Source organism: Poeciliopsis prolifica, unplaced genomic scaffold, assembly GCF_027474105.1.
Source record: "Poeciliopsis prolifica strain line A6 unplaced genomic scaffold, Auburn_PproV2 SCAFFOLD005, whole genome shotgun sequence".
Lineage (NCBI taxonomy): Eukaryota > Metazoa > Chordata > Actinopteri > Cyprinodontiformes > Poeciliidae > Poeciliopsis > Poeciliopsis prolifica.
In genome coordinates this window covers 9,807,968-9,830,206 of record NW_026562380.1, presented here as the reverse complement: position 1 = coordinate 9,830,206, position 22,239 = coordinate 9,807,968, and the positions used below count along the sequence as shown (strand labels likewise).

Below are 22,239 nucleotides of genomic sequence, written 5' to 3'. Positions count from 1 at the left end.
TCCTCGTGATATGTCGGTTTATGACACAGTTAATAAAAAGTTTTTCTGTGTGTGTGTTTTGTTTTGTTTTTTGCACTCCACAGTTACAGCTTATCTCATAAAATGTCAGAAGATACGTTGGAGTTTGTGGTTTGGTTAGATTTATAACAAAAATGAATAAATAAAATACTGTACATTAAGTGACAATTTACTGCATAAAAATGATTAAAGGACCGATATGTTTGCCATATAGTAATAGAATTGAACTGAGATGCAGTATTGTGACACGGTCAGCAGACTCACAGTTCCACCTGCTGCCGCTAGTTTCGAGGAGCTTGGGCGAACTTGGGAGATTCAAGGAGGAGATTTTTTTAGATCGTTAAGACACCCCAGATGGCTGCCATGAGATTCAATGATTCCTCAAACATGTATGAAAGAATAAAAGCAACACCCCAGGCGTGTTTTCAATAACATTATAGCATAACATATAGCTCAAAAAGAGTTGATTTCATATAACACTCATTTTTTAACATTTATAGCTTCCTCAGATTCAAAGAATCATGCAACGGAGTAGGATGACGTATGAAATGTACCGGGACATTTGTAAATAGCCTAAATAATAACAATAAACTATTTACAAGAATTTGTGCAACCAATACTGATGCAATATGAGGGGAAAACTCTGCAAATAATAAAAGCGAGGATGTAAACGCCTACTGGGTTTAAGTTTGTCGGGATCTATGGTTGACAGGCAGCTGTTTTGAGTAACGGTCCTTTGTGCGCTGATGATGCAGCAGTTTGTCACTCTCCACTTTAGTAACAGCTTCTTGCATGGGTTGGAAGACATTGTTAGCCCTTCCTAATTAGTTTATCTAACCGCTTCCGTTCAGTTTTAGATAAGCCGCAGTTCCAACAGACAACACCATGACCGACGTGGCCACTGAGACAACAAGAATATTCAGGAGCGTCCCTGCACTCCAAACGACATCAGTCCTTTCGTTGGATGTCCTGTGTCAGTGTGATGTGTTTTCTGTGGCTGCAACAATCCGCCACCAGCTCAATGAATGCTTGATTGGACTCTAGAGTTTCACACCAGGTAAACTCTAGTTGCTGCCGTAAACGTGTATCAGCACACCAAAGCATTCAAGCTTTGTTTATTTACGCAAAATCTGATTTGAAAGCAATATCAAAACAAAACAAAACAAAAATCAGAATTGTTGCACTACTTTGAAATTTTGCAATAAGAAACCACAAGGTACAGTTTCAATAGATATATATTTTTTGTCATATTTTTGATTTTTCCTGATTATTCATACAAAAGACCGCTCCATATGCATTGTTCTCATAGCCATTATTCTGTATAATTTCAGGTTTTGTACTAAATAACTGTACAAAGCAGCAGCTCAAGTATTAAACGGATATCTAAGTATTTGGAATGCATATCTTGGAAATTGGGAGCTTAAAAATTGATAGATTTGATTGTGTTTTTTTATTATTATTTGTTCTAGGAAACACGTCATTGTTTAGGTAGATATTTACATATGTAATCGTTTAAATAAAGTACCAATAAATAATAGTAAAGATACAGTCAGTATTAAGACTACCATATCATTTAAAACACAGTCTACGGTCCCGCCCACCTCCGCAACCGGAAACATCGCCTTACGTCACTACCCTGCGACTGTTTATGACCGGTATCCGTTGGTCGTCTGAGGGCGAAGGGTACGGATGTTGTAACTTCTCATATTTTGAGCCACTTCACCGTGTCTCAGTCACAAATTTGTTTTACGACGCAGTCGTCACAAGCCGTTCAGTAGCTCGTAGCAATCTTTGTCCCTGAAGTCATTTTGTATAGAAGAAGATGGAGGAAAGCTGTGAAGGTGCAGGTTCTTGTTCCATCGAAAGTTAAACTTCACTATTGACGCTGCTTTGACTGTTTGCTTTCCTGTTCCCATTAGCTTGTAAGTATCTCTTTTATTATTATTATTATTATTATTGCAGCTGTCACTTAGTGTTGTCATTTAGTTGAAGCTTCGTGTGGGCGTTAATGCTAATCACTGACAGTAACTTTACACACATTTCCTGTAGCCAGTGTGACTGTTTTGGTCTGTGAAAGCAGCTTTCAACTTTTGGTCAAAGATAAATGAAATCATTCAGGAAGCTCTAGTTTCGCTTAAGTTTCAGTTAATATGTTATGAAAGGTTTGCTATTTCTGGATGAAGATAATTTTGCAGTTTTGATATGTGTTTTATGATTCGTCTAGATCCAATGGTTTATATTTCACAGTGCTTTCACTGAATTTGGCAGGCATGGATGTGTCAGATTCCTGAGCAGAGAGGATGGCTGCTGTCTCCACACCTTCCCCTACTAGCAGCACCAGTGTACCTGATAGAAGAGATTACTACTGGGTTCGCTCCTTTGTGGCTGGAGGTATGATATAATACTAATCATGTTCAGGGCAGTTTTTGGGAAGATTCTATCTTATACAAAATGATATCATTTGTATAAATCACTTCCTATATTGCTTTATCGCCCTTTCATACAAAAAAAAAAAACCCTGTGACGTAATACAGGAATGGATATTCATTTGTAAAACTATATCAGATAATATAAAAGTAGAATAGCACTGAATATGATGAGACTGTCCTGCTGCCAGGGTATGGTGATTATCCCAAGCTTATGTAAATATCCAGTAGGTTAAAGGGGGAGGGGAGTGATCCATGTGTTCTAGGCAGATTAACCTAGAATAGATGGAGTTTATTAGATGAAAAGCTCCCAGTTTCCTACATGGTTGTCAAAATGATTAGAAATGGAATGATTAAAAAGAAGAGTATGGTAAATGAAATCACTAATAATGATAATGACAACTGAAAACTGTGACCAAAAGAATCAGTTGTGTAATAAATTTAATGACAGGTGGTTAAAGAGTTCTTCCTTTTGATATCATTGAAATCAAACTCTTTGACCATGTGGAATATTTATTTTTTTCCCCTATTTTCATAAATAAGGACAGCCAGTAAACAGGATAGTGATGTTCAATGGCTAGCGTTTCAACATACATGCACACCTGAATTTGATTCTCACTTTAATTAAAATACCACAATGTCACAGGAAAAAATAATGAAATATGCTGCACAAGCTGCGATTGAGACGTTTGTATTTTAATGCATGAAGCATAACATTTTGTTTACATGTTCATGTATGAGTTCTGCTTACAGGGGTAGCAGGATGCTGTGCGAAGACTACCATCGCCCCCCTAGACAGAGTCAAAATTCTCCTTCAGGGCCAGAGCCCCCATTACAAACATCTTGGTAAAATACTGACTAACTACCAAACAAACAAATTAACTCCAACAAGTTAGTTTATGACCAGAGTGAGTCTTGTGAATTTTCTCTTTAGGGGTGTTTTCCATTTTCATGGCTGTGCCAAAGAAAGAAGGCATCCTTGGTCTGTACAGGGGTAATGGTGCAATGATGGTCAGGATATTTCCTTACGGAGCCATTCAGTTCATGGCCTTTGACAAATATAAAAAGGTAAAGCGAGTATTTTATCATTAATTCTCTGGTTCAGCATTATGTTTTATGTTTATGAATGTGTTTCCGTGTAGGCATTATTTTGATGGATTATTGTTGATAATTTCTGCATAGCTGCTGAATAAACGGATTGGGATCTCTGGACACATCCATCACCTCATGGCAGGATCTATGGCAGGTACTGAGAGACCTCTTATCACGGTGCCCTTGATTTACTGGCACAGATAGTGTTATTAGACTGTTGCCTTTTCTTTCTTTTTTTTCCACTGTGATCTCATGATCTTTGGTTATGTGTTTTCAGGCATGACTGCGGTGATATGCACCTACCCTCTGGACGTGGTCCGAGCCCGGCTGGCCTTCCAGGTGAAGGGTGATCAACGCTACTCTGGAATTATTGATGTTTTCCGCTCCATTTATCGCAAGGTGACTTACTGTTGGCGAACTTTACTAACCTTAACTAAAATGTTACATTACATTGTAAGTATCTGCTTACTCTATGTTTACCTGTTAACTCCATTCCACAGGAGGGAGCATCTGGATTTTATAGAGGTCTGTCTCCAACTCTTGTTGGAATGGCGCCTTATGCAGGTGAGTTTTGGTGCATTTATTTTGTTATTCAAAGGGACTTGCAAATGTCATGCATAATGTCCTCCATATGTTTAGCCTGTCTCTTATTTCTCTCTGCATCCTCCAAGGTCTCTCCTTCTTTACCTTTGGCACCCTGAAGAGTCAAGGCTTAAAGCACTTCCCGGAGCAGCTGGGCCACCCCTCGTCAGACAACCCGGATGTGCTCGTTCTGAAAACCCACATCAACCTGCTCTGTGGCGGGGTTGCTGGTGCCTTCGCTCAGACTGTCTCGTAAGTGCTTTTCTTAATGGACGTGTTGAATTTTTAAGCTCCGACTGAGTCAAACGCGGTTTCTGTGTTATAATGGGACTTTCCTCACCAGCTACCCATTGGATGTGGCAAGGAGGAGGATGCAGTTAGGAACTGTGCTTCCTGATTCAGATAAATGTGGGTGAGTATCGCTGCTGGTTTGACTTGTCATGGTTTGGTTTTACAGTGAGATGATATCACAACTTTTCTTTTGTGGAAATGGTTGAATATTGATTCAAGAATATTGTCGTAGAATTTGTCATTCTAAATTTACACTTAAAACAGAATGTTTACTTAAGTTCTTTAAATTCATAAATATTTGCAAATTATTTATGAATATTTTGTAAATATATTCATTAATACATTTATGAATATAAAATGGTTTGCTTTGAATAAATAGCCATTTATTTTTTTTGTCCCCTCATATTTTCATGTTTCAGCTACATTATTATTATTTTTTTTTTTTTCAATTAATGGAAACATATATTTTTAAGCAACTTTTTACAAATATGTACATGAAAAGTGTGGCTTTTCTTTCACATTTAACCCCATTTTCATGATACCTCTAACTAAAAATCCAGCGCAATCAACTCCCTTTAGCTGTCACTTAATTAGTATAAGTTTAGCTGTTTTGTGAATGCCTCATAGTTTAGTTAGAAAGTGAAGAAGCATCCTAATGAAGACCAAGGAACTCACCAGACAGGTCAGGGATAAAGCTTAGTAAGTGCTTATAGCAAAGGTTGGTGTTATTGAAGAATCTCACAACTGAACAACTTGCAGCGCTCTGTTCAATCCATCATCCGAAAATGAAATGCAGCAAAACTCGAGACCTACCAAGACATTTAAGTTGTTGAGTGAATTTGTTGAAAGTCCAGCCATTAATAATGCACTCCACTAATCTGACTTTTATGAAAGCGTGTCAGAAATGTAGTTATTGTTAAAGACCAAAAAACTACAATGTATTGGTTGGTAATTGAACATCTGGTAGAGGTTCACCTTCCAATAGAATAGCAACTCTACATATATAGCCTGAGGAAACGTTGACTGGTTTACTTTGAAGTTTTTCCTAAATAGCTGTACAGATTACTCATTGTCTGTAGTCTATGTTTTGTCTTGGGGTTATTTATATATCTTTACTCATATGGCTATCTGACTTACCTAATATCTTGCAGCCTTACTTTTTGCTAGTCCATCACATGAAATCCAAGTGAAATGTGTTAAAATGTGTGGTTGCAACATGATGCCATGTGTGAGTATCCAAGTAGTTGAGAGCTTTTTATGTTATAAAACAAGCTTAAATCTAAGTAGCACTCTGAGTCGTCAGGCTCCAGCAACATACCATTCATTCCTGAAAAGGTTCATTGAATTCTTTTCCAAACACAAGTCATTGTTCTCACTTTAACTACTTCTCTTAGTCAGAAATATTAAAGTTTTATTAGCCCTGAGAGATTTCATTTAGCTTTAGAATACGTTTTTAAAGACTCCAAATGACACCCTGCATACTTGAAATATTTGCTCTCAAAGCAAACAGAAAATTGTCTTTGATTCTGTTTTATTCCTTATTTGGGTCCCATTGTGAAAATAAAATTATGGTTTGTCTTGCATGTGCCCAGATCACCTTTCAAGACTCTGAAGTATGTGTATAACACATATGGTATCAAGAGAGGACTTTACCGAGGTCTTTCTCTTAACTACGTCCGCTGCGTGCCCTCACAAGCCATGGCCTTCACCACCTACGAGTTCATGAAGCAAGTCCTCCATCTGAACTAGTCTCCTCCTGAGCCTGAGCCGACAGATCATTGACCCGACCTGCTTTCGTGTTTCGCTCAATCAGCGAGTTCGCTCGGTATGTCTTATTGTTGGTCAGCTCCCCAAAGAAACCAGGAGAGTCACTAATAAAGAAAAAGGAAAAAGAACTATAGTGTCGAACAGCAGGAGGCTGTTATTCTCCTTCATCTGCATCATTACTGAAAACATTTTTGTTTTAAAACATTCTTACCATTTCTTGATCAAGCAGCACCAAAGTAGCCCTGGAATGTTTAGCAAACTCAATCATACTTTAATCATTTATCACAATTTAAATAATTTTAAGCACATATTTTTTCTTTCTGCTGAATGAAATAATTGACTTTTGTTCTTCAAATTATTATGAGTGTCATTGTGCAGCAGCTCATTTATATCCTCACACTATTTTTTTATTTTTTTTTGCTAGCTTCACCAAGTTGATGTAAGAGGTAGCTACTGCTAAATTGTGACATTTATGATGTCTTTGTACATCCTTGACTGAAGCGGTATTTACTTTTGCAATTTGTAAAAATTGTTTGTTTTTTGCTTTCTCAGTGCAAATCAGCACAAATACTGTTTGTGCGTGCCACATGACATCACTACATTATTTCAAAATGGCCTATTTTATTTTCAGATCTTAGATGGAGCAATTTTTGTTTCGGTTTTAAATACTGCTAAAGACATGTTCATGTTTCTTAACATGCATTTAATGTCAAGAGTGAGTCTTTTGTAGCTGTGATGATGTTGCTTGATGTACAACCATAATATTTTACAGAAAACTCAGGTTTAAATTGCACTGAAGCTTTTTATTTATTGCTTTAGCAACATGTTGCCACTGGGTGGCAGTATTGAAACAGGATGTAAATGGTTATCCAGCCCTGCACTCTGCAAACTTCATACATAGACATTACATGCTTGATTTGGCCTGATCAGACACAACAAAACAGAATTTATTGCTGCTGTTTCAGTAGCTATTTTCTATTTGATAAACCCCAAATTTCAGAGTCAAGTGAGATGGCTTTTACTACCTATTACTTTGTAATGATTACATTTCTTTGACAAAATATAAAAGAAAGAAGAAATTTACAGCTTGATCTAAATTCAGATGGACAGCAAAGTAGACTATTTAACTCTTAACAGCGGTCCGTACCTTAGTAGGTTATTGTTTGTTCTATACTTTGTCTTTAATAATTTTAGGGAGCCCAAATAGGCTTTATATAAGAAAAAGGCTCTTGAAGAAACTAAGCTCTTAATTTCCTGAAAACAGGAAAGGTGTTCACTGTTCATGTTCATAATTAACTGCAAATGAACAATAAAGCACAGTGCCTTGCTAAAGTATCTACCCCCCTTTGTTTTTTCCACATTGTTGCGTCACAACCACAAAACTTTAGGTATTTTAGTGAGATTGTGTCGTGCAACGACACAAAGTAGTGTCGAAATTTGAAATGCCTCTAGAACAGTGTCATGGTTTTAAAACAAATGTGACAGGAGCACCATGAATAACGTAATCAGGCCTCGACTCTGTAGTCTGACCCCCTTCCAGCAAACGGAGGAAGAAAAAAGCAAAGTGGTAATCAGAGAAGCACCTGAGACTATTTGTAGTTGGAAAATTATTAGTTGTGTGGTCCACATATTGGACTTTTACAGAAGAGTGACAAAGAAAAGACAATCCTGAAGTAGAACAATAAGAAGACAAGTTCACTGTGGCCATAAGCAATGCACCATGTAGCCCAGTTTTTGGACTACATGGCAGATCCCCCTGACCACATCACATGACCTCAATTAGAAATCAAAAGACATTTTAGGTAATTCATTGTAAAATAAATAAATAAATGGAAAACTATTCATAATTTCTTTTATCTGGCTTCACTATCATGTGCTACTTTGTGTTGGTTTGTAATATAAAACCTCAGTAGAAGGTTGTTGACGTTTGTTGTTGCGTGACAGAAAGTGAAAAGAGCTCCAGTAAGCATCCATAAATGATTGAACAAAGGGAGACTTTATTATTTATTCATCCAACATAATGAAGTGCAATACGTATTTTTATTTCAATATGAACACATTTTCATTGTAAGTGTTCCTTACTTCCCTGGAGTGTAATCTAGCACTTTGTTGAGAGTTTGAAGCTGCCGTCTAGGAAACAGAATAAAGTCTGGAGCCTCTGTCTTTTCATAGTGCTGCTGTTTCTGAAGATATTCATGGATGTTCTGTAGAGATGCTTTTCAGTCTGTTTGATGTTGCATAAAGCAGATAAAACATTTTGAGAATGACGAGCGTCTGATTCTCTGTATTTATTCAAAGTTTCATTTGGGTTGCTGAATAACTGATGTGCAACACCATCTCCTTTGTGCTGCACCTTCCGCCTTCTCCGTTTTCCATTTGAGTGGGTTTCGAACATACGGAGGATTCCTGTTAATCTTTATGTCAGTTTTATGGCTAAAGTTACGGCAGGACTCAGTGAAACATTTGCATTTATTTCCCTGGAACAGGAATACACTGCCTGTTGTTGTTTGACAACATGCACTAATTTGACTGGTAAATGAATGAGTGTGACAGAAGACTAATTTCCTTATTATGAATAAAATCCAGATTAAAAACTATAGCTATGTTTTATTTTTGTCTGCAGAGGAAAAAAAGAACATTTAGCATTTTTATTTATTTATTTATTGGTTATCTCTTGCTTTCTAGTGCCAGGTTGGGATGTTTTCCAATGGCACCAAGTTTTGTTTCTGGCTTTCTGCCCCTTCACTTCCTTATATTCTCCAAAGAGCCTGTGTGTTTGTGTTTTCCTCTCAGATAAATGTACAATGATGTCTTTATACTTCTGACACCTCGCCTCACCATAGTTCTGATTAATCTAAATAGAAAAATCCCCTTCAGAAGTTGTGCAGACCCTTTCCTCTAGTCACTATGTCATTCCAAGCTGATGACACATTTATGTCATTAGGAAAATGCATTAAAATTTTTTTTTTTTTCAGTTTAAGGGTGGAGACACTGGTGACTAGGTGACTGTAATAAATCTCCTTCCTCTTTTGGGCTCATTAGGCACTGCTGTAGCATTTTTGAGTCTACATCAGTGAAAGGCAGGGCTGCACCTGAACCAGAGCCTTTCCAGAGTACCACAGTTGCCGGTTCTTCACCTTTGGACGGCATTTGAGCATTTTCGGTCCTGGTGTGTTGTGACCTGCCATGCCGTCGTACACAGTAACTGTTGCCACGGGGAGCCAGTGGTTTGCAGGGACGGATGATTATGTCTACATCACGCTGGTGGGTACAGAGGGATGCAGCGAGAGGACACTGCTGGACAAACCCCTCTACAACGACTTCGAGAGGGGGGCGGTAAGTGGAGTCACTGAAAAGTGGGAGCCGCGTGCCAAATTTTGTTCTTTTGTTTGTTTTTTTTGTTGTTCTGTACCAACGCGTGCTTTAAACGTGAGTGGCCAGGTAGTTGGAAAAGAGAGAAGTTGTAAAATAAACTAAAACTTGATATTTGAGGAAGTATTTGTGAACTTCCGGAAATCACAAAGCCGGTGGTGAGACGTCTCTTCTTCTTGCTCATATGGCACCAGGTTATAATTTAAAAAGGGCCATGTTTTGATAGAAATTACTTCATTTTTAATGTTTTAAACACTAGATGTTTTTTATAATCTAATTTAATTTTATGACTCTTCTCCAGATACATTATAACAAAATGTTTTTAACATCAGAAGCATAAATAAAACTATGTGAAACCAAAATAGGAACTATAAAAAAAAAACTTTTTTTACGTTTCGATTAACTGCGCTTTTTCAATCCAAAATTCAGCCTGACATTTTATGTCTAAATCAATGCTGAGACTGTTACATTCAGTAAAACTGACTGAATATAGGAACCTTAAAGTTACATTCTCACGCATTGCTTCATGGCACAGTGGCAGGAAAATAAGTTTAGGCTTATGTCAGAATGAAGCAGGTCAAACTAACAAAAAGAAATAAAACATAAAAAAAAAACTACTTGATAAATCTCCAAACAAATTGATATATGTATATGGAATAATTAATAAAAAAAAATTTTTTTTTGCATGAAATTTCTAGTAAAGCAAATTATGGAAACCCTTTTTTAAGCAATCTGAGAGTATTGTGGCAAGCATAACTGGAGCAACACTCCTCAAAAAAAGATATAAAAAAGATAATAATAACAATAATAAACTGGATACTGGATACTGGTTGTACACAGTAGTAGGAGTAAACTTTAAGAAAAAAAATGGGTCAAGGCATTACGGTTACGGTTGTTTCATGGTTTAGATAAAAGATAAGAAAGCTGAAACATTTTATGGAAGTAATTCCATCCATGAATGTCGCTGTACTACACACAAATATAGTCAAATGGCTGAGACATTTCTAAACCACATTGGCTTGTCTCGATCTATGCAAGCTGTTGTTGAACATGTTGTTAGACACATACTGCTTTCAAAAAATAGGTCTGAGAAATTTTCTTTAACAATTTTCTTTTTGCTTGTTTTAAAAATGCCAGATTCTGAGTGAGTGAGCTCATTTCCACAGCCCGTGTTCTTCACAGTAGCCTCTGTTTAAACTGCAGGTTGACTCATATGATGTGAAAGTTGACGAGAACTTGGGTGATGTTGTACTGGTGAAGATTGAGAAGAAAAAATATTGGATGCAGGATGACTGGTTCTGCAGGTACGTCACCATCAAGACCCCATGTGGAGATTATGTGGAATTTCCCTGTTTCCGCTGGCTGGTGGACGACAAGGAAGTGGTCCTGCGAGATGGACGAGGTATTGACCAATCTGTCTGTCTTCAGCGATCTCCGCCTCACTTCATCTGCTGAAGCCCTCGTCTTGCCTTTGCATCTTTTCTAGCATTTCTGCCTCAGGATGATAAAACCAGTATAGTAAAGCAGCACAGACAAAAAGAGTTGGATCAGAGAAGAAAAACCTTCAGGTAGGTTTGTTTTACTCAAAACATGCAGGAGATCAGGTTGTTGTAATGACATTTATTCTGTTTGTAGATGGAAAGAGTGGCAGCCTGGATTCCCTCTGAGCATTGATGCTAACAGACACAGGGACCTCCCCCGAGACATCCAGTTTGACAGTGAAAAGGGAGTGGACTTCATTCTAAACTACAGTAAGGCGTAAGTGGAGCCATGTGTTCTACATAAAGGGGCCATTTTTTTATGTTTATGTCTATCTCAGTACAATGAAGACGGCTACTTAGCCTGCATTTGCAATGTGGGTGTTTTTAAAATGAAAGGCCTTCATGAAACCTTAATCAGATGCAGAACTGATGCCCCAGAGTGTGCTTCTATGTTATAAATTGCCTTGGGGAAAAGAAACAGTTGTGTCATTGTGTGTTTATCACATGGGATATTTGCATTGTGCTTTCAGGCAGATGTTTCAACTTGCTGACAGGCGTCATAACAAACAACCAATGTATAAAAGAATATTGTGGAAAAAAGTGCGATAACTCGTAAAATGAAAAGTTGAAATGCTGAGCTGCTTTGTTATTTCGAGTGTGTTGCCAGAAATGCTCAGAGCCTCTAATCGACAAAATATCAGAAGTCTAAGCCGTCAGATTTTTTTGGGGGGAGGGAGAAGTGTAAGTCAAACTAATTTTAAATAATATCAAATAAATATCAATAAATTAAGAATCCTGTTGATGTCGTTTCAGAATAGAGAACTTGTGTGTGAACAGCTTCATGAACATGTTTCAGTCTTCATGGAGCGACTTTGCTGACTTTGAGAAAATCTTCGTGAGAATAAAAAACACAATCTCAGGTCAGACAAACTGTAATTGCATGCTATGCTAATCTGTGCTTCTCTATACTTTATGCTCTACTATGTTAGGCTGTATATTCTAAATTACAATTAGCCATGTTGGGCTGTTTATGCTACATTATACTATGTTCTGCCAGTTTATGTTATGTTCCATTGCACTACACTGAACTATTTCACATTAATTAAAACCATCGCATTACTTTGTACAATGTTATATTGTGGGCAATGTCAACATAAGCTATGCTTTGCTATGCTGACATATTAAAAAAAAAAACTTTTAAAAATACCTTTACTGTAGTATACAACTCCTACTTGAGTAAAACATCAGGCTACCCTGACCGCCACAAATAACTTCACTGAATGAAGAACAATGATATTTTAACCAGGAATGCAGGAGTTTATGTCACAGTGAGGCATGTTGTAAATAAGCGAGCTATATTGTTTTAATGTTGCTTTCTGTCTGCTGAACAATAAAATATTATAAAAGTAGATATTGTCACTGGAAGCACTTTAACCTGTTCTAACAATCTATTGTAAGCAGTGATTTCATGAGTTACAACTTACTTGAGTCAAAATAGAAGCAGTGATGCTCTTACATGACCACAACTTTTAGATACTATACCCTCCTCTGAAGTGTACTGTGTGACAATATGTTGTATGGTGCTATTTGTTTATGAAGTTATATTTATCACTTTATGTTTTATAGCCTTACAGTACAAAGCGCTGTGCCAAGTTATGCGCAGCGTCGTGTGAGTCTGTGTCATTTTAAGGTTAATTATGTGCATATAAAGTTCAGTAAAATTGAAGATTATTGAGAAGTTAATTTGTTTCTGTTAATTATGACTTTCAGATTACACCCAATTAAAAAACATTAGACATATCAAGGAAAACATTTTAGTACAGCAATGTGGGCTTCATAAAAAAGCATATTTAACAGCTGTTTAAAAATTCATTTGGTTTGCCTGCGTTTCAGAGTATGTGATGCAACATTGGAAAGAAGACTTCATGTTCGGGTATCAGTTTCTGAATGGTTGCAACCCAGTGTTGATTTCCAAATGCACCAAACTCCCTGACAAGTTCCCTGTCACGAATGAGATGGTTTCTGTTAGCCTGGAGCGGGACTTGACCCTGGAGCAGGAACTTAAGGTTGATATTTCTCAGTTTTTACTAATCGTTTTGGCTTTTCTTTGACAATTGTAACTTTTTGATCGTCTCAGCTGGAATGCATTTTAAAGCAGTGTTCTGCTTCCAGGCAGGGAACATATTCATAGTGGACTACGAAGTGTTAGAGGGGATTAATGCAAACTCCACAGATCGCTACACGCAGCAGTACCTGGCAGCTCCAATGTGTCTGCTGTACAGAAACCTACGGAACAAGATCCTGCCTATAGCTATACAGGTATAGCGAGCCTGGGCCGCTGTGGGCGGGACTATTTCAGCTCAGTCCTTTCTGTCTCTGAACTCTGGCTTTGTCTTTTTCAGCTTGGCCAGGATCCAGATGAAAATCCAATCTTCCTCCCCACTGATGGTCAATATGACTGGCTGCTGGCAAAGATCTGGGTACGATCAGCTGACTTCCAGCACCACCAGAACATCACACACCTGCTCAGGACACATCTAATGACAGAGGTGTTTGGCATCGCCATGTTCAGACAGCTCCCAGCTGTTCACCCGGCATTTAAGGTAAAAACACTGTCCTGTCAGGGATAATTTATTGATTGATAAATTGATTGTTTTATTGATTGGTTGCTTTTTTTCCTTTTTTGTGTGTGTTTCGTTCTCAGCTACTCATCCCGCACATTCGTTATACTATCGCAATCAATACAAAGGCCAGAGAGCAGCTCATCTGCGAGTGCGGGATCTTCGACAAGGTTAGTTTCTGGGCATTGAAATAATGTGGAATAAGCACAACATCTGTCCAAAAGCGACAAGAGAAAATAATAAAGCGGTGGTTTATTTCCAGAACTGTGCTAAGTACTAAAACCACACTCTTCCAAGGAGAGTGTGTTGAATTTTGTTTACAAGTGTCTCTTAGTCACAGGCTAAATATTTTAAAGTGACAAACTTTAAAATGTGAGGAAAGTAGAAAAAATACAGTTTACAGTTCCCAAAAGACAATTTAAACAAGAAAGAGAGGTAAAATTATTATGTTTTCTTTTATTATTAAGCAGATTTACATAAGCTTACGAATCTCTGGGAGTTAGAGATACTGTGCAGCAAAACCTGTGGATGCTTATTTCAGTTTTAGAAATTTTGTTGCAGGATTTTCATTCTTCTTCTTTTTGGAGGGATTTCATCAAATAAACCTATTACATCAGGTGTTTTACAACATCTGAAGTCTTCTGAAAAAAAATACATTGGCCAGTCCTAACACTTTATTTATAGACAAATATATTCAATCTTTATTATCTGCTTACAAATTCCAGGTGTTTAGAAATGTTTCTCTCTCATCTTGATAGAGTTGCAGAAAAAAGTCTGTTCGACGATATTAATAGCATATTTTCAAATCAGACTGGCTCAGCAGATTCAACTGGATATTTTGGTTTAGAGCCAAAAGTGTACATGAAACAAAAAGAAACAGTATTCATAAATGGTTAAATCAAAAACCTTTATGCCTTTAAGATGTTTTCTTATGTGCTCTATCAAGGCCAATGCAACCGGCGGAGGTGGTCACATCCAGCTTATCCAGAAAGCCATGAAGACGCTGACCTTCAGGTCTCTCTGCTTCCCTGACATGATCAAGAGCCGAGGCATGGACAATACGGAGGAGGTGCCCACCTATTTCTACAGGGATGATGGCTACAAGGTGTGGGAAGCCACTAAGAGGTGAGGAACAATTTTCTTTCCAGTCCAAAATTCCTTTTGGGGAAACAAGTCATAAGATGAATTGTGTATGTGTTGGTTATGCGATTTACTCCTCTATTATTTTTCCTGGCAGTTTTGTCTCCGATGTGATCGGTATTTACTACACCAGTGATGAGAGAGTGCAGGAAGACGAGGAAATTCAGGCCTTCGTCAAAGATGTGTGCAGCTTTGGGATGCAGGACTTCGATCACTGCGGTACGTTCACAAACAAACAAACGGTTGCAGAGTTTGGAGATGCAGAAAAGCTGACTTGTGGTGACATTGCCCGAATGTCGGTGTTGTAACGCCATCCGGTAGTTTATCATCGTTTGTGTAAGGGCTTGCAAAATATTTGAGTGGTTTTGTAAAGACTGCTTTCTCAATTCTGTTTGCCCCCAATCTGTGCAAAGAGTTTCCAAAGTCTCTGAAGACACGTGACGAACTGATAGAGTACCTGACTATCATTATATTCACTGCTTCATCCCAGCATGCTGCCGTGAACTTTGGACAGGTGGGTTGTTGAAGAGTTTCTTTTTACTTTAAAAAAAAAAAGTAAAGACAAAAAGAAAAACTGATTTTCCACACATTTTGCTTCTTTGTATGGAATGTGTAGTATGACTGGTGCTCCTGGATCCCCAATGCCCCTTCTACCATGCGGAAGCCCCCTCCGAAGGAGAAAGGGCAGGTCGACGTGAAAATGATCATTGAGAGCCTTCCTGATCGTGGACGGTCCAGCTGGCACCTGGGCGCCGTCTGGGCCCTCAGCCAGTACCAGGAGAATGAGGTTCGCAGAAAACACAAGCTGCCATTTAAACTGCATAGATGGGAGAGCTAAAATCCACATTTGAAGTTGAATTAAAGAATATAGATTTAGTTATTGCTGCATGCCTTTTGCCTAAATAAAGATTCTTTCTATGCAGCTGTATCTGGGTATGTATCCAGACGAACACTTTATTGAGAAGCCAGTAAAGGACGCCATGGGAAAATTCAGGAAGGAACTGGCAGAGATAACCAGGTCCATCAAAAGGAGGAACGAGGAAAAGAAGCTGCCGTACTACAACATGTCTCCAGACAAAATCCCAAACAGCGTCGCTGTTTGAGGAGTGACACTCACCTGATGCATAAATTGTCTTTCTGTATATTAAGGAGCAGAAGACGCTAAGGTTTCTGCAACTATGAAAAAGATTGATTTTATCATATAGATTTGTCTGCAGTGTGAACATGATTACAAATGTAAAACAGAAAAACATAAAGGGAAGCCTGAGCTGCCGTTTGCAGGCAGCAACAAATCGACCAATCAGAAAAGTGTGCCGCGGAAATACGGATTCTACAAAAGGTTTAACTGCTTTTAATCGCTGTTACTTTCATATTTATCACTTTATTTATCTCCGTTTTCAACATAGCTCACTGTTATGGATTGCTAATCATACTGCTGTATCATAACCCTATTTAAAAAAAGATGATGCAGTCTAGTGACTTTGGAGGTATGTGCTCTTCAAATAAAACTATTGGTTTTGTGTTAACTTTCTGAATCCAGTTTGCCTATATTGTGAATCATTCCACAGGGGAAAATGTCCTATTTATTTTATATTCTGAATTTACTCTATAAATTTAAAGATAATGAGGCCATGTCACCAAGAAGTTCAGCTAAACAATTAAAACCATATTATAAAGCCTATTTGCAGGGAATTCAGTAACTCGGTACAATCTGCAGGGCTTTCGTAAATAATTGGCAAAATATGACCAACAGAGTCTGACTGGATTGTATGAATATTATGAGTGAGCTAGAAAGTCTGTATTTAAAACTGTCCATATGAATTACATTGATTTGATTTATATGTCTGTAAGCCAAGGTTGAATTTGCCCCATTTGTTACGGAATAACATTGATATTGAATCTGTTGTACATTGGTGATATATAAATAATTTAAATATAAAGGAATTGTCAAAACTGGTTTTGACAATTCCTTTATATATATATATATATTTTTTATCTTATGATTTCAGTAAAAAAAAAAAAAACTCCAATAAACATCATCAATAAATGCTGTTGCAATCAACAAGTCAGTGATGAGATTAAATTGGAATGCAACAATTAGAAAATACATTTTTCTGCCTCCATAAGGGCTCATTAAAGACTAGATGCATGTAAGCTAACATTATATGTTTAGGTGAAGTCTGACTAAAAAACCTCAATGAAGTGAAATTTTAACCCTTTCGAGCATTTATATGAGCCACACAAATCCCGTTAGCTTTACAAGAGCAATCAAAACCACACAAGTGAAAAAGACCCAACTTAATTTTTATTTGGTTGTTCTTTTTAATTCTACATATTTGTTCAAACATTGGAAATCAACTCAAAACACATCAAGATTTCTCTTAAAAACTTACACACTTTTACCAAACTCTTTACAGTTACTATCTCAAAGCAAATTCACAGACAAAAACATGTGGAATGATATAAGACAGGAGAGGAAAACAGTCATATATGTTCAAGTCCAGTCAGTAGTAAACAAATGGAGCTTTTTATGCAAGTTCCACTAGTCTCGGACATAATCCAGTTTTATGAAAAAAAAACAAAAAAAAAAAACAAAACAGCCAAACAAAATAAAAACAGCAAGGGACAAGATCAAGAGAGTAAAATATTCAGATTGAAAGAGTAAGAATGAAGCTCAGTTTCCCAGGCATGAATTATGAAAAATAAGCTAGAAATTTGTCAAGAGGCGATAATAAAACTTCTGGCTTTTCATACTTATCTGACAAACTGAATCAATTAAAGTCAAAAGCAAATGACTATCAAAGAGAAATTTACATTAAAACGATCAACTTCATGAAAGGAGCCAGCTCCTGTGAGTTAAAAGTAAATGGAAACCACAAAGTTGACGTTTAATCGTCTATGTCAGGGAAACCGCAGCTTACGTCTGAGGTGATCTAATTTCTAAAAGTTAAATGTTGTGGCTTTTAGCTCTGGTTGCATATTTAAAACAAGTTGTAACAACTGATTTAAAAGACGAGGGAGAGAGAGAAAAAAAAATCACTAAATATTTGAATAAAAAAAACTGTGCAAAATGCAAGTGCCAAAAAGATTTTCTCTTGTACATGCCTTGAGAAAAAAGAAAAAGAGGATAGATGCAAGTTGCGTACATGGTAGAAGAAGGGTGGGTTTCAATGGACGAAGTGTACCCTATTTCTCATGAAAATAAATACAAGCACAAAAAGAATTACGCTTTCCACCCAGAGGACACCCTAACCTTGAAACACCTTTACTTTAGAGTAAAAGAACAACAGAAAAAAACTTAATTGCACTTTCTTAAATCTGTCTAATTGCACAGAGCCTTTTGGGTATTGAAGATTCTGAGAAGCGTCTGTGGTTCTTAATCAAACCTGACTTGCGGCGGTGACAGCTCCCCCGGCTCATGCTTTCTATTTAAACAGATCTTAAATCACCATGGGCTTGTACATAAATAAAGTATGTTTTCTCACAAAAAAAAAAAAAACAAAAAACAAAAAAACTGTGCTTCTAAATTATTGCTGCTGCAGAGCAGTAACTCATCCTTATTGGTCACAGATAGGACACTGGTATCAGTGACAGTTTGTAAAAAATATTATTTGTTGTTTGAATGGCTGTAAAATCTTGCATTGTTGAGTTTCCACAAATGAAAGAAACGGAGCCTCGAGAAATCAACTGCTGCCTGTTTCGCAGTGCAATTTTAGCTGCGCCCCAGCAGGTGGCGACACAGCCAGCTCATTATTAACACTCAGCTTCCAACACAGGCTGCAAAGGTAAAGATTGTTTCAGAGGAAAACAGTGTGTCAAAGTAAGGATCCCCTTTATACCAAAAAACATGTAGCTGGATGGAATGTGATGAAAACCACCCCACAAGAAATCATAGGCTTAATGCTGTCTGTCTGGTGACATAATACTAAAAAAGACAAAATGGAGCATGTGAGTGTCTGGAAACAACTCAACAGCAATTTGTCCATTTTCTCCAGCCCTCTAAAAACTTTCTGTAAAAACGGATATGGGTGGAATCTTAATGCCCTGTCCTGCAGAGGCGAAAAGGAGGCAAATGTTAAAAAGCCACATTAACAATCTGTTGGGTTCTTAATCAGAGCAAGCTGTGGAGGTTTAATTAATTCTGGGCTGCACTGTGGAAGCAACAAAAGAGGAAACTGAAAACAGTGAGCTGTTCATTTCTCAAGGCATGAAGTGGTAATGTCTCATGACTAAGCAAACACATCAGCTCACATTAAAAACTGCACATGGAATATCACGCTGTAAATACTGTCATTCACAAGATATCAAACCCCAAAAACAACAAAAAGTAATGCTGTTATAACTCCTGCAGGCTTCCATTACCTTCTCAAGACATGGAAATTATTCTTGCAATGTCCAGTTAATAGTAAAAAAAATATTTTTTTTAATTTTATTTATGTTTTTAATCATTTTTAGAAAAGATTACATTCTCAAAGCCTTCAAAAAGTTCATGTGTTGGGGGCAGAGGAACGGGCGTTTAACCCTTTCCATTTCCTTCAGCAGGTTTCTCCCCTTTTACCCACCTCAGTTCCTTTTTTTGCCATCAAAGTGAAAGGGTAAGTCTAGGAGTATGTGCATTTCAGAAAAAAGTTTCTCTGTGCTCTTCCCAAGGAACAAAACAAAAAGATTTAGGTCATCCAAGAATAAAAAGAGAGGACAATTAAAAGGGAGGAGAGGAGCTTCAAGAAAAACTAAAAAGTGCTTTAATGCAGTCAGAATTGAACTGGTCCAGAGATGGCAGTATGTGGAACGCTCCAGAGGTGAATGGCGGTGTACTGATCCAACACTTACAGGAGGTAAAAGCCAAATCCAAAAACATCGAAGATGAACTTGCAGGGAGTCTTTGTGTCTCTGATCTGCTCATCCAATGGGGAACATGAACAGTGTGTGTAGAGTGTCAAGCTCCAGGCCTTGTGTGACATTTATAGAAGTCAGTACAAACAGTCCGGTCCTGGGGAAGGAAAGGTCAGAGTGTGGATGGAGAGTGCAGGTGGATTCAGGAGAGGACAGTCGGTCAGGTCTACCATCAGAGGAAGGGGAACGTCGAGCGCTACTCTTTCTGCAAGCACAAGTGGGGCAGGGGAGCGAGGGGGGCTTATGAAATGAACTCTGTGTCAGACATGGAGGACCTCCATACTGTATTCTTCTGTCTCTGTGTACTGGGAGGAGTTTGTGTCCGACTGGGTGGGGGCCAGCGCCTCCTTGCTCTCCAGGCTCGGCTCCATGAGCGGGGGCTTCTCCAGCGCCACCTTTTTGCAGGTGTCCGGCCGGTTCTGCACGTATATGACACGGTTGTAGGCCTTGAGTCTCTTCCATAGATGGATGTAGACCTTGCACTGGACGTACATAAAAACCAATCCGCCCGTGAAGCCGATGGCCACCACAACCAGCTTGGTCCAGAAAGGCCATTCCAGGATACCTGAGGATGACAACAAAAGGGAATCGCGCACAAGTCAAGCAGATGCTAATAAAAGGTACAAAAAGTTTGGAATGCATATTTACATATATATATATAATAAACCAACAAAGTGGAAAGTAGAACAATTTTTATCTATGTATACTCTTTCTCTGAGTACGTTCTCGGAGAAAGAACATTAACGAGAACATAGCAATATGCTCAAGGTAACTGAGGGAGCTGCAAAGGTCTCCAGCTGAAGTATGAGGAACATAACCATCAGTAAGTCACTCTACAAATATGAGAGTGAGTTGCAAACACCTCTGTAGTTTGCAGCAAGTCAGCCTGCTTAGAGGAGACCAAAACTAAACTGTGTAAGAGACACAAACAAGCAAAATATAAATCCAACATCCTGAGCACATCATTTAGACATTAAAACATGAATGAAGGTGGCGGCAGCATCATGCTGTAGGGAGGACTGGCCAGCAAAATTGGAAGACATAAGACATAGCAAAACACAAGGCAAGCATGGAACAAAACTTTGCTGAGGATGCCGAAGACTCAAGCACAGGGTGGAGGTTCACCTTCCAGTAGGACAAAGTAGCTGACGGGTTAAAAGTGGCCCTGGACTATATTTAATCAATCTGAGTAAATGATCGAAAGCTGATATTCACAAGCGCTCTCAAACTATAACTGGTTGAGTTTGAACTACTCTGCAAAGAAGAAAATAGTAAATGTGAATGTGCAAACATGTTTAATACATACCCCCAAAAGACTAGCAGCTGTTACTGTGATAAAATGTTTATTTTTATCACAATAAAACTTATTATTGTGATTATATATATATGCCACACACCAGATTTTTCTTGGTATAAAAGCAGTTATAACTTCACAATTATAAACTAAATTGAATTGGTTTGTCATATTGTATCCATAACATGTATTGAAGTTTGCAGTTGCATTCTGACAAAAAAATAAATTGAACAAAATGAAGAGGAATCAATACATTCGCTTTGCATTGTAGTTGTAAACATCTAAGGAAAAATATATGCAAGTTGCTGAGTTTCATAAAAAAAACTAGTAAAATCTTACAACTTGATCATTTTCTCAGCATGTAGTGTTTAAGGACTGGAGCTGCCAGGATTGAATCCTTATTCAAATGGCAAAAACAAAATATATATAAAAAAAAAAATCTACAGGATTTTATTTTATTATAAGGTTTCGACAGATTTGAGTTTCAGCTAACCACTAAGACAGATTAAATCAAAAGCATAAATTTAATATTGCCAAACAGCCGGGTGTCTTGACTTGACCCAATTTTAGCAAAGATCTGACTTTGGAAATTTAAAATTTGGGATTTGTGAATGCCACTCCTGTATCCTTATCTTCATTTCAAATAGTAAAAGCTAAAAAAGGATGTTTTATTGGATGAAATACCAAAAATTAAATAATAAGGATAGAGTGAAAGGACTGAATAGTATTTGTTGTAGATTTCCTACATTATAAAATCATTTGTTTGCCCTTGGGGTAGTTACAGCATTTCTGCTTATTTATTTGACTCACACATGCAGCCTTAGGGTGTTTACACAATTGGAAAACATAAACATTTGTCAAAAATAATACACGACAGAGAACCTGAAATATTGGTCTTCTACAGCGAGCAAGGATGTAAAACTTCAAGATGGAGTTACTAAATCTCATCTTTGCTGATAAAATATGTTAATTAAAAGGCAATATTTACCTTACTTTCCTCTCTTGCAAAAAGGTGCACATATTTGCAAACAAACTATTTTGCCTCAATATATTTCTTTTTAAAACGTCTTTACTGAGATCAAAGAGCAATCAAGCTCAGATGCATGTTTGTGTGGAGAAACCCGATTTTCATTCTGATGTTGTTAAAAAGTTTCAATATGCAAACCCACAGTAGGAAGGCAAGCATGATAACTGCACAAATCAAGCTGAAAAGAAATGTCAGGCACTTTATTATAAACCTTGTTTGATGAAAATTTGTGAAT

General features: G+C 37.6%; 3 protein-coding genes across 8 annotated transcripts in view; 2 read left to right on the top strand and 1 right to left on the bottom strand.

Moving 5' to 3' along the window:
* The first annotated feature begins 1,647 nt into the window (after nt 1-1,647).
* On the top strand, nt 1,648-8,443 carry slc25a16 (solute carrier family 25 member 16). The gene is made up of 10 exons (XM_055030050.1): nt 1,648-1,940; nt 2,287-2,409; nt 3,198-3,290; nt 3,379-3,512; nt 3,627-3,690; nt 3,814-3,935; nt 4,037-4,100; nt 4,208-4,370; nt 4,462-4,530; nt 6,002-8,443. The coding sequence occupies exons 2-10, from the start codon at nt 2,319-2,321 to the stop codon at nt 6,156-6,158; spliced, it is 957 nt and encodes a 318-aa protein (XP_054886025.1). The 5' UTR covers nt 1,648-1,940; nt 2,287-2,318; the 3' UTR covers nt 6,159-8,443.
* A 736-nt stretch (nt 8,444-9,179) lies between these two features.
* Nucleotides 9,180-16,316, top strand: alox5a (arachidonate 5-lipoxygenase a). The gene is made up of 14 exons (XM_055030049.1): nt 9,180-9,512; nt 10,752-10,950; nt 11,035-11,116; nt 11,184-11,306; nt 11,843-11,949; nt 12,923-13,095; nt 13,202-13,348; nt 13,432-13,632; nt 13,734-13,820; nt 14,597-14,775; nt 14,888-15,009; nt 15,204-15,304; nt 15,407-15,577; nt 15,714-16,316. The coding sequence occupies exons 1-14, from the start codon at nt 9,363-9,365 to the stop codon at nt 15,891-15,893; spliced, it is 2,022 nt and encodes a 673-aa protein (XP_054886024.1). The 5' UTR covers nt 9,180-9,362; the 3' UTR covers nt 15,894-16,316.
* A 757-nt stretch (nt 16,317-17,073) lies between these two features.
* The window catches only part of marchf8 (membrane-associated ring finger (C3HC4) 8), an 86,488-nt gene continuing 81,322 nt past the window's right edge, over nt 17,074-22,239 (bottom strand). For all 6 annotated transcript variants that reach the window (XM_055029310.1, XM_055029312.1, XM_055029313.1 and 3 more), the window contains one exon: nt 17,074-20,248. In XM_055029310.1, coding sequence (XP_054885285.1) covers nt 19,944-20,248 — 305 coding nt within the window. In that variant the 3' untranslated portion in view covers nt 17,074-19,943. The remainder of the gene's footprint in view (nt 20,249-22,239) is intronic.

Bases quoted from the DNA above. Each gene is read 5' to 3' on its own strand.
- alox5a (XM_055030049.1), top strand. From the start codon at position 9,363: ATGCCGTCGTACACAGTAACTGTTGCCACGGGGAGCCAGTGGTTTGCA. The intron at 13,633-13,733 runs GTAAAAACACTG...TTTCGTTCTCAG, and splicing joins CTGTTCACCCGGCATTTAAG to CTACTCATCCCGCACATTCG. The intron at 15,305-15,406 runs GTGGGTTGTTGA...TGGAATGTGTAG, and splicing joins CTGCCGTGAACTTTGGACAG to TATGACTGGTGCTCCTGGAT.
- slc25a16 (XM_055030050.1), top strand. From the start codon at position 2,319: ATGGCTGCTGTCTCCACACCTTCCCCTACTAGCAGCACCAGTGTACCT. The intron at 2,410-3,197 runs GTATGATATAAT...TTCTGCTTACAG, and splicing joins TCGCTCCTTTGTGGCTGGAG to GGGTAGCAGGATGCTGTGCG. The intron at 3,513-3,626 runs GTAAAGCGAGTA...ATTTCTGCATAG, and splicing joins CCTTTGACAAATATAAAAAG to CTGCTGAATAAACGGATTGG.